The 12,369-nt window shown below is 39.8% G+C and overlaps 1 protein-coding gene across 1 annotated transcript; it reads right to left on the bottom strand.

Annotated features, from left to right (window-relative positions):
• Positions 1-4,105: 4,105 nt before the first annotated feature.
• LOC120291907 (toll/interleukin-1 receptor-like protein) lies at positions 4,106-4,612 on the bottom strand. The gene has a single exon (XM_039309711.1). It carries the CDS (start codon positions 4,610-4,612, stop codon positions 4,106-4,108), a length of 507 nt encoding a protein of 168 aa, XP_039165645.1.
• Between the last annotated feature and the right edge of the window lie 7,757 nt (positions 4,613-12,369).

Here is a 12,369-nt window from a genome sequence, read left to right as displayed (position 1 = left end):
TCCAATATGAAAAAAATTAATAAAGTTTAGAGAAGCCTCTCAAATCAAGTATTTTATTCCTCGGCTTGTCTTAATCAAAAGTTGACTTGAGTATACTTGACTTGGCTTTTCACGATCCTTCATCATCGGTCGTCTACATACTGACGCGCTATTTTCGGCGAACTTTATGGAGTCAAGATCGAACTCACGAAGCAAGTTCCTCTTTTTTCTCCTCATTTGACAATTCTTGGGATCTGCTAAATGGTAAGTGGGCTCCACTAATTTTTTTCTATTCCTTTTTTCTTTTATTGTAAATGAGTTTTATTTTCCAAAAAAGCAAATATTTTGAACAATTAAAATAAACCGTTTTCATGTTTAATTGAGAATTCTCCAGAGCTAAGCAGGGCTTAATAAATCACCAATCTTGCAACTAATTGTGTGATTAGCGATGTAATGAGCTATTAACACAAGATTTAGAGAGAGGAAAAAAGACAATTATGTTTTGAGTCCCTAGCAAACATGTATGAAGGAATTAATGCACGGTTAAGTTGGATATCTCGCATTATCAAGTTTAACATGCGATGTCTTGACAACTCCAGTATGAAAAAGTTTAATAAAGTTTAGAGAAGCCTCTCAAATCAAGTATTACTATGTTCGAGTTTAGTCCATTCCATACTTAAGCAGCCTAAAGTTTGAGCCTCTCAAATCGAATTTCTGGTCCATTCTTTAGTATAGATGTTCCGATCTATCCTATTTGAATTGGAAGTTCTATGTTTTTGCGTCTTCTCAAGATTTTCTATCTCGGGCCGCATTCAGCCCAAAACCGAAAGTGCTATTTACGCATGGTCCTCCTTTTTCTAAACAATGTCCAGAGGGAACTGCAGGTATTTTTTTTATTACGTCATCGATCGTGCTTTTTGTCCCAAAAATTGAAAATTAAAAAGGGAACAGAAAAGATTTTTATTTTTATTTTTTATAGATGTCTGAGAACTGTTTGAAATTCTCTTAGCCTTGTTGGTGCGCAAAATGTTTTCTTTCTTAGCAAATGACTAATTTTTACCCTTCCAATTTAACATGGCTCGTCCGATTGGTAAATTGGATGTTTAAAAGATCTCCAAATTGAGATAAACAATGTTGTAGTCGTAAAACATATGATACAAAATGGACAATTATGGTGAGGGTCTTGTTAAGGAGTTCCCCAAGAACATATAATGTGAACACGTTGGAATAAATCAATTTGAGGTAATGCCAAAACAGATGTTGACGAAAATCGACATGCGCTAAGGTGAATAGAACTTTCAACTATTGGAAAATCATCAAGATCACTCTGCGGTTCCAAAATTGGGACAAAATTTCAATGCCTTTTGCTTTATATATAAGTTTGGTTTAGCCCATTGACCTTGTCTTAGCCTCAATTTGTTTTTTAACTTTCACTCATTTGCTTGGTTAGATCTTTCTTTATTATTTGTTTAACCAAAGTGATCTCCATCTAGGACTGAAAAGAAATAAGTTTCCCCATCATTCATCAACCCACCTCATTCGTTAATTTTATGAAAGCCTTGCATTTGTTTATCTTTGATGGAAGTTTTATTTTCCAAAAAAGCTAATCTTGTGATAAGATCCCTCCTTTGGCTAAGATATAACATGGAAGTGTCAGGCCTTTAGTGACGTACACATATGCGACCTGTGAATGTGAACTTTTCAGCTATTGCTCGCAAGTTCATATATAACAAGAGCGTATGAATAATATACACATATATATTATGCTATGTTATATGATTGTTGGTTATTTTCTTGTTGGGTGCATTTTTTTTAGTAAGACGAAAAGGAGAGTGGCTTGAAAATTTCATAGAGGAACCAAACTTGGAGCTTAATCATGCTAGTCTAAGACTAAATCAAGTCAACTGGTTTTTGAGGATGCTAGCCTTGGGTGAGAGCCAACGGAGGGAAAAGGTGAAAAAGAAAGAAGAAAAAGAAAAGAAATCATAAAATTAAAAAAAAAAATTGTAAAAGTTATCCATGTTGGCGCTTGTCATGCAATGTAGGATGGCCGGTGATGACTCAACCGCCACTTTAGCAATTTCCAGCCAATTAGTAGATTGTTAAAATATTTATGATTAAATTAATAAATCATCGAAATGTATATGACTAAATTGGTAAATTGTCAAAAATTTTAATACTAAATTGGCACGATTGCAAGGTTTAAGAATGAATTGACTGTCGTACAATAAGTTTAAGACATTTTGGACAATTTTCGATCGTTAAGCTCATCAAAAGCTTCTCAAGATCTCACATTGCAATCTTCGTATTTGTGCATACTCACTCACCCCCAACTCTGTTCTTTATAATGTCTTGGTAAAGTCAATTTGAAACTTCCTCTAAAAGTTGGTCTTTAACCTCTCAAAGAAGTTGAATGAATGAGTCCTCCTTCTTGTAGCATATGTCAGCTGTCTCAAAACCTCTTCAGTAGCCCGCAGCAATGCATGATGAAGAAAAAGTTTGTTTTATTGGGTGTAGGATAAAACGATATCAAATGACAACCAATTAGTCTACAGCCAACCAAAATTTGGTCGGACATTGTTAAATTTGAGGAAATTTAGGATGCTCTAAAAGATTCATGAACCAATGTCAAATAGATATTGTTGATGGAATTGGTGAAATTGGATCCAACTACCAAACTTGAATAGAGCATCTTATGTTACTTCGTTGATGGACCATCATTTGAAATTTAGGGATCGATTTGAAATGAGATGTCAGTTTCTAAGGGATTTGAATTATGAGATAAGCAAATTATACCAAGTAAAATCTTGAGAAATCATGGCACATTCTTACGAATTATTCTTAGTGAGATTCTAAAAAAAAAAAGGATTTTAGTTTGTAGTATTATGCTAACTCCTTTATCTATATTATGTGCAACGAGAGGAGATTCTCCTATTTCTTCGAGCATTTTCTTCCTCTTTATATTGAAATGGTCAATTTGGAACTTAGTCGATAATTTATTGTTAAATTCTGCCCTTTACCTTTTACTACTAATTTATGACCAAAACGTTGATAACTTTGTGTCAATCTTTTTTATGGCTGCAGAATCTTGGAATTGTTCCTCTATGTATTGCAGAGGACCTGAAGACACCTCGAACATTCATTTAAAAAGTTCTACGAAAACTCACACACCTTTGTAACGAATATATTTAACTGTGTTTCGTCAACAGTGGACTCAAATCGGAATGATCTTTATCTTGTTCTAATCTCCGATAAGCTTTTCTCTGTTTTGCAACAAATTAAGCCTATTTTTCAAAATAACTTAAATCAAACTTTCTCTCGTCAGTTAAATCTTTTCCGTTCCTTTTCTGTACCAGTTTTTCTATTCTTGAGTTATTCCATGGGATACGAATTTGCTCGAGTGTACAACTATTTGTATGCAAAAGGGTTGCATTGGGCATTGGAACTCTCTATTTTTGTAAAGTTCAGTTGAATGGCTTATGTATCTCACATTTAGTGGTGAAATAGCAGAGCATTACCTGTTAGCTTTCAAGACTAACCCCCCTCATAGCTACGACGTCAATTAGGGCCTCTTTCCATGTCCTCAATTAGATGCAATTCTAATTTTTTTTTAACTGATTACTGAAGCTCCGTTTATTTTATTTCTTTTGCATAGCACCAATCAAGCACAAGTAGTTAATATCAGGGTAACCTCAGACAAGCTAAATCTTCTTGTGCGAAGCCGTGACCACCGAACAAAAGGCTTAGCGCTTCAACATCATCTCTGAGAAACTATTGCCCATTTTCTGTTTCTACTTTCCAGGAAATATAACTTTATTATTAAAAAAAAATTGGGGTTGAAATTAAAATTCTTTGTAAGGTTAGGAAGATTCAAACTCAAGACTTCCTAATTTTGATATTATGTGAAGTTTTGTTGGACCACCACTGAATGTTCTAAAAGTTTAAACTGTTAGATAAAGATTTATTTTATTATTTAATTATTATTAAAATATTATAACACTCTCTGTTAAGTGTAGGCTAACCTTTGACCTTAGCCTAAAGCATATAAATATGTGATTGGAGAGGCAAATATGGGCTTGGAAAATTCCAACTCAGGACCTACTAACTCAATACCATGTGAGGAAATTTACCGTTTGCCCAAAAGTTCCAATCCAATTCTACCTCCAATCTCGACAAGGGCACTTTCCCATCGCTCCAATTCATCAGAGCCAACCTTCTCCTTGTGCTTGAGTATGGCTTTCTTGTACAAATTGGTTTTGAGCTTCACATCATTAGCCTTCACATCATAGAAAATGGGGATGATCTCTTTCTTTGGATCTGATTTCGAGATGCATTCTACCATGCAGGCTACCTCATAGAGACACCATGAACTAGAGGCGAAGTTTTGAGAGAAGATGGGTATGCAGATCCGAGACTCATTCACTGCCTTCAAAACTTCACTGATTTGTTCACCATCTTCGAGTTCTTCACTGTCGAGGAAAACGCGGATCCCCACATGTACCATGCTGCGGTAAAGGAAATCAGTGAAGTTTAGGCGCATGTCGCTTCCCCTGAAAATCAAAAACACGTCGTACTCGGATTCTGGCTTAGTTTCCATGCTCAGGCTTGCCTCTGAGCTCCTCGTCCTCTTCATTTTGGTCAATCGTCTCAGAACCTGCCAACAATTATGGGCTTCAACCTAACGAGACTTGGAAATAGTAATACTATCAAACAAGCACAACCAATCGCATCAAACATTTATGCGTGCGAGTTTCTTCCTCACCCCTCGACCTCTACCAAGATAATGTATATATCTCAGCAATTATTTAACTTTCGAGTCAAGTAGATTACGTGCTTACGGTCTGGCTAGTGGACGGAGTTTGGACGGTGATGCCTCGATGGAGTTGAATTTGCAGCCGATCCACTACCCTGCATTCACTAATGAATCCCAAAACAATCGGCATGATTTTTGGCTCGCGCTCTCCATACGAGGCAATTATCAAGAACGCCGAGACGATGGAGGTGAACTTTCCGTGAATGTCGCCTCCTCCACCTACTCCACCTCTCTCTCTTGGCCGTGTCGGCGTGCTCTTCGTGGGTGCGTGCCCCTCTCTGTCTTCCTCATGAAAGTAACCTAGAAAGACTCGAGGCTCGGCAGGCATTTTCCATATCTTCTTTTGGGCTGAAGAACCTAATGGTCTTTGGTCGTGCGAGATGAGCCTGATGGGTCTAGGTTTTATTATAGCTTCATTTTTTTGTTGCTCATTATATATTAATATATATGCATGTTTTATTTTCTTAGGAAAAACATGTACTCAGTTTATTAACAAAAATTTAGGTGTCAACATCAATTGGTCTACATCTATACCAAAATTTGTTCCAACATCCCTCAATTTGGAGAAATTGAAGACACTTTTGAAAGTATATGTTTTCTTTTTTCTATGATTGTAAGAATTGCCTGTAAATTAGATATAGGCTGTGTATGCGCGGACATATTTTATGAATCAGTACAGTTCATGTAAGTGACGAGTGTGATGTCTAATAATGCATGCTCTATGATGTTGTTCATGGTTGTTATTTTGTGATGTACAATTTTATTTTATTTTTGACAAAATGGGAATCAACACCATCCAAACAAGAATTTAAGCAGGAGCAAAGCGGATTCCAGCTTTTCCTAATTTTGAAATTGATTAGTAAATATGATATGAGTAATACGCCCATGCTTATTAGAGAATAGGAAAAGGAACAAATTTTGCATGTACGAAATTGGTTATTGAGTTTGGCACGTGAGGCTTCTCCGCCTTTGTTTTCGTGCTGAATTTCCGTGTGGGTCGGACCATTCTCTTTTTCTCGGCCCGACCCAGCTTCCTTCCTCTCCTCTTTTTCTTTCTCCCTCCGGCCCGGCCTGTGCACTGCTCATCTCTTCCCACTCTTTTTCCCTCTGCAGCGTGACGAGGACACTGGTACGATGGGGAACATTACAACTGCAGGGAGTGTCGCGCGAAGACATCCGGTAGAAGGTCAGGCCAGCAGGGGTAGCTGGCATCGCAGGAGGCCATGGGCGCTGGGCAACTTAAAAGGGAGAGAGGAGAGCGAGCCAAGGGGGATTGGTGGAGAAGAGAGGAAGGAGGGGGGGGAGGAGGGCGAGAGAGCGAGAAGTAGGGAGCAAAGAGTGAGGCTGTGAGTGAAGGGCCTTCTCTGGTAGCTGCCGAGCCTCGCCAACGCGTGCTCTCCCCACGGTAGGTTTCTGTTAGTTTCTTTTTCGTTTGTTACAAGTTGCGTTGATTTCCCGAGGATCCCAGTTCGGGGAGCGTGCGGGGCGAGTGGACGTAGTCCGATCTATCGAGCTGGCCCCCATTCACGGCGTCGAGCCGGGTAGGGAGCATGCCGACCGCCCTGTGCTTTTCCCCTTTTTTGTGCCCTGTTTTGCCTCGCTTTGTTGTCAGGTTCGTGAGTCTTGTCCCTGTCTGTTTGTGCCCTGCTGTTTTAGATTGTTGCTTGTTGATGGTCGCAAATTTGGGCGTGAAGGTTTTTATTAGAGATGGGCTTAAGGCCTGTCCGCCCAAGTTGGGCCCAAAAAGCCCGGTCCACGGGAATAAGGCCCGTGGATAGGGGAAGGTATAAAAGGAAGGAGAGAGAGAGAGATGACACCTGTTGGAAACAAACGTACGTACGTCTTCTCCCGCGCGCTCTCTCTCTCCAAAAAGAAAAGGAAAAACAGTAAGGCTCCGGCAATTTTTCTTCCTTCGAGGCGTCATCGAATCGAACAGGGCCAAATCTCTTCCTCCTATCGACGTCGGTGTCTAATTTGTGGCTTAAAAGGTACGCTCGAATCCGTGATGTGCTTTAGGATCGGTGATACATGTTGTTTTCCGCTCGTCTTCCGCATTGATTTAGGGGTTTGATTCAGTGTCGAATCCGGTTTTCGGGATCCATTATTCCCAACATTGGTATCAGAGCTCTAGTTCACATTTTTCCCGACCTGTTTGATGTTTTTGATTGATTTTTCACGAAAGTAATTCGGCCGTACGGATAGGGGCGAGAAATCCCGACACCCGAGCGTTGTTCGTCCTTTTTCTGAGTTTTCGTAAGTCGAAATCAATTTTTGAAGGCACTTTGGGCGAAAGAGGTCGTCGAGACGAGTCCGACGACATGTCGTGTGCTGCCGGGTGATGCCGCACGCACCCACACGAGTGGCCAGAAGGCGCTGCGCGTGGGCACGACGCGCCCGGAAACGCTGGCTCGTCTAGCACGTGCGGCACACGCGCTGGTTAGTGAACCGGCACGTGCGCGCTGCTGGCCGGCGGACCGGCACATGTCGGTCAATGGACCGACGCGTGCTGACGTTAGCATGACGTCACCCAACGGTCGGTAACCGTTGGGATGACGTCATCAATGACGTTAGCGCTGCGGCGACGATTGGCGAGACTCAACCCGACCCGTGGACGCCAAGCACGCGCGTAGCACATGCCGGATGATGTCCGCGTGACGTCAGCCCGCACACGTGCACGGCACATGCGATCGGTCTGTGCGACCCGGCCCGATCGGTCTGACCGGTCCGTCCGGTCCGATCGGTCCGACGACCAGCGACTCGACCGACGACCGTTGACCGTTGACCACCGTTGACCGTGACCGACGGCCGTTGACCATTGACTATTGACCGTTGACCGTTGACCGTTGACCGAAAAAAAAGAAAAAGAAAATGTGTTTCTTTTTCAATTAAGTCTATGTGGATTATATGTGATCCCTTATTTGTTCTACATTTGTTGCAGGAACAATGCCTCCCTTGAGGTTGCGCACACCGATTTGCACAATTACCGATGAACAAAAGGAAAGGCTGTCTAAGTTGATAGCCGAAATGATGATCATCGATGGGAGAGTGGTGACTTAATTGATCACGTCCTTGAAGTCAACGGGAAAATTCAAAAGGTCATATGGAATGGTTGTCCCATGCCACAGTCAGAGATGGTGCGATTGTTCATAAACACTCTTCCACCTGAATGGCAAGATGTGTTGAATCACATATGGGATGTCAACGGAGCTGCTTCATATAAGAAAATTGTGATGGATTTTGTAAATGAATATTACTGTATTATTACAAGGGAAAAGATCAATAAATTGAACAAAAGAGGATCTTTCCCAGTTCGTGTGCTGACTTGGTGTTAGTTGCATTGGCTGAACTTAATTAAGTGTGCTTTGTGGACATCTTTATGTAATATTAACTACCTGATTGTTGTTGATGTAGCAACCTATATGTTAATTGTATTAGTTGAAAGCATTATAGTTTTATTGGATATAATTTATCATTTTTTTTTATTCTTTATTGTTCTTTGTGGGTAATTAGGCTGTGGGTAGTTTTAGAAGTTTTTGTAGCTTCATAGAATTGATTTTGCATGAGACAATCATATTAATGATAGTTTTAAGTTAGGATTTTTGGAGGATGATTGGAAACGTAATGACCTTTTGATTCTGAAGCCTTACTTGAAATTTTTCATTAATATGATGGGTCTATGTAATAAAAGGGATGCATAAATGATAGGCATTAATAATTCGTGCATATTTGTCTGATGTGTTCAAATCAATGGCTTCAGCCACAAAAAGCATAGTTGCCAAGCTAAACAAAGGTGAAAAACTCAATGATGACAACTATGAAATTTGGCAAATGAAAATCTAGTATGTGCTGAAGGAGTAAGAAGCACTTGAGGCTCTTAACCTGACCATGGTAGAACCTAAAGAAGGAAACATTGCACAGCACATAAGAGATAAGGAAGCTTTTGCTGCATGGAAAAGAAAGAACTCTCTTGCTCGCATTACGTTGCTAAGCAGCATGGACAATGATGTCATGCGAGAGTTTAGGCGTTTTAACAATGCTAAAGAAATGTGGGAAGCATTGGTGGCAAGATTTGGTCATACTTCGGTGACCAGACTGAGGCAGCTCACTATCAGGTTTGACTCTTATAAGAAGCCTCATGGTCAAACCATGAAGCAACATCTTAGAAAGATGTCTAATATGATAAATGAGCTGAAAGATGCTGGCTATGTCCTGACAGATGAGTAGCAAGTGCAAGCAGTGATTCGTTTTTTGCCTCAGAGTTAGGAGCATATGAAGGTGCACCTAACCCATAATGATAATATCAAAATTTTCGGGGATGCAATGCGTCATCTTGAGCTGGAAGAGAACTGCCTCTTAGTGGCTAAGTTGGATGCTGAACTCTATCATGCTAGTTCTAGCTCAAATGGAGCTTCGAGCTCCAAGCACAAGCGCCTTAATTGGTTTGATAAAGGAAAAGGCAAGGAAGAAGTAGGTCCTTCAGGGAAGAAACCCAAGTTTAACCAACATGAAAGAGGAAAGCGTCCTCACATGAAGAAGCTTGCAAGGGTGAAATGCTACAACTGTGACAAGAAGGGTCACTATGCTTGCGACTGTCGTGAGCTAAAGAAGGAGCGACGGACCATGTAGCGAAGGATAGAGAATCCTTCGTGGAATTCTGACGAGTACCTACTGGAACTAAGTGGATCTATGTGGGAAACAACTCTAGAGCTAAAATGAAAGGAATTGGCACATATCAACTGAATATGCGTGGTGGACGTACCTTGTTCCTACATGATGTGTTGTATCCTCCGGAGATTCGTCGGAATTTAGTGTCTGTTTTAGTGTTGGTTAAATTAGGTTTTAATATGAACTTCCATAATAGAGGTGTGGATTTGTATTTGGATACAAACTACTATGGTTGTGGTTATTTTCTGGATGGTTTCATTGTATTAGATATTGACTATGTTAATGCAAATGTTTGTTATTCCCTTATCTCGTCTCCTAATTCATATGATAATGATGTGAATGTGTGGCATGCTAAACTTGGTCACATTGGCCAACAACGTATGAATAGACTAGCCAAAGAAGGCTTGTTGGGCAACATTGAAAAAGTCAATTTGCCCATATGTAAGCATTGCCTAGAAGGGAAAACAACACGAAAACCATTTGGAAAAGGTAAAAGAGCTTAATTTCCTCTGCATTTAATCCATTCTGATGTCTGTGGTCCAATGAATGTGAAATGAAGGCATGGGACTGTTTATTTCATTACTTTTATAGATGATTATACTCGATTCGGATATGTCTATTTGATTTCTCATAAATCTGAAGCAATAAGTTGTTTCAAAAGGTTTATGAACCTGGTAGAGAATCAATTAGACAAGAAAATAAAAGCATTGAGATCCGATCGAGGTCGAGAATACTTATCTGATGAGTTCAGAAAATTATGTGATGAAAAAGAATAGAAAGACAGTTGTCTATTCCCATATACTCCTCAACAAAATGGTGTTGCGGAGAGAAGAAACAGAACCCTACTGGAAATGGTTAGGTCCATGATGGCGCATGCTAACTTACCTATCACTTTTTGGAGTGATGTGTTGTTAACTGCTGCCTATATACTTAACCGGGTGCCTTCCAAATCAGTTACTTCCACTCCATATGAGTTATGGATAGGTAGAAAACTGGACTTAAGTTTTCTTAATCCATAGGGTTGAGCTGCCTATACACATGAGTCATTTCACAAGTTTGAGAATTTAGGTCCCAGAGGAAAGAAGAGTATTTTCATAAGATACTCAGAACACTCAAAGGGGTATGTGTTTATTGGTGAGCAGGAAAGTGGGAGTATAACTGAATTTGAATCACGGGATGTCACATTCTTAGAGGATGAATTTTCTAAGAATGGTGAAATAGGGGAAGATAACTCCCTATTTGAAACCTTGGATCAGGATAATGATGTTAGTGGAGTTCATCCGAGTGGAAGTAATATGAGAAGTGATGAATTGAATTCAACTCATTCTCAATTATAACCACATGATGAGACGACATCATTATTACCTAATCCAAGTGGGAGCATGACGGGGACTGATGTGCAAAGTATACAATCTCCCATACGGCGAACAAGTCGCCAAAGTATTCCCCGTCGACGTTTTGACATTGAAGGGGAAATTTTTATGATTGCTCCACAAGATGAGGATGAGCTAAGAAATATTGATGAGGCTCTGAATTGCCCTAATAAGAAAAAATGGATTCATGCAATGGAAGAGGAAATGGAGTCAATGAAATCAAACCAAGTCTGGGAACTAGTTGATCTTCCAAAAGGACGCAGAGCTATTGGGAACAAGTGGGTTCTCAAAATAAAACGAAAGGCTGATGGCTCGATAGAAAGGCATAAGGCTCGCCTTGTGGTGAATGGGTATAATCAACAGGAAGGAATTGATTATGAAGATACGTTTTCTTCTGTAGTGAGATTTACCTCGATTCGCATTATTTTGGCAATAGTGGCTAGTTTGGATCTTGAATTACATCAAATGGATATAAAGACTGCTTTCATCAATGGAGAATTAGAGGAAGAAATATATATGGAACAACTTGCTGGTTTCATAGTGAAAGGCCAAGAAGAAAAGGTATGTCGACTTTTGAGATCAATATACGACCTTAAGTAGTCATCGAGACAATGGTATATACGTTTTCATAATGTCATAATGGCATATGATTTTACAATGATAGATGAGGATCATTGTGTATATATCAAAAGATCCAAAGATCAATTTGTGATCATATCATTATATGTTGATGATATAATTGCCAGAAGCAATATGGAGTTTGTTAATATTGTCAAGAGTTGGTTGTCTTCCAACTTCGAGATGAAGGATATGGGTAAGGTTGCATACATTTTTAGAGTTAAGATTTTAAGATTGTAAACCCATAGACACTCCTATTGCAAAAGGTGAATGATTGAGCCATAAATTGTGTCCAAGGACTCCACAAGAGAAGGAACAAATGAAGCATGTTCCTTATGCTAATGCTGTTAGAAGCTTTATGTACGCTATGATGTGTACAAGACCTGATATATGTTTTGCAGTTGGGATGGTAAAATAGATACCAATCCAATCTAGGTCAAGCACATTGGAAAGCCGTTAAGAGAATACTCAGGTATCTAAAGGGAACTGCTGATTATACGCTGAGTTATCAAGGAAAGGATCTACGACTCTAAGGCTATCCTGATGTTGATTGGGGAGGAGATTTAAATGAAAGGAAATCTACCTCTGGGTTTGTTTTTCTTACCGAATAATGGCACAATATGTTGGAGCAGTAAGAAACAAACGTGTATAGCCTTGTCCACGATGGAAGTTGAGTTCGTGGCATTATCGGCAGCAGTATGAGAAGGTGTTTGGCTTAAGAGATTTTTTGGGATCATTTAGGTGTTATTGGAAGTGTTGCAGATTCATTATTGGTTAACTGTGATAGCCAAGCAGCAAAAGCGTACACCAAAGATCCAAAATATCATGGCAAGACCAAACACATAGATACCAAGTATAATTTTGTAAATGATATGGTTGCACGAAAAGACGTGAACTTAGAGTACATACTACGCATAGAAT

Source organism: Eucalyptus grandis, chromosome 3, assembly GCF_016545825.1.
Source record: "Eucalyptus grandis isolate ANBG69807.140 chromosome 3, ASM1654582v1, whole genome shotgun sequence".
Classification (NCBI taxonomy): domain Eukaryota; kingdom Viridiplantae; phylum Streptophyta; class Magnoliopsida; order Myrtales; family Myrtaceae; genus Eucalyptus; species Eucalyptus grandis.
Note: the sequence above shows the minus strand (reverse complement) of the source record. Positions and strands in the feature narration are given on the sequence as shown.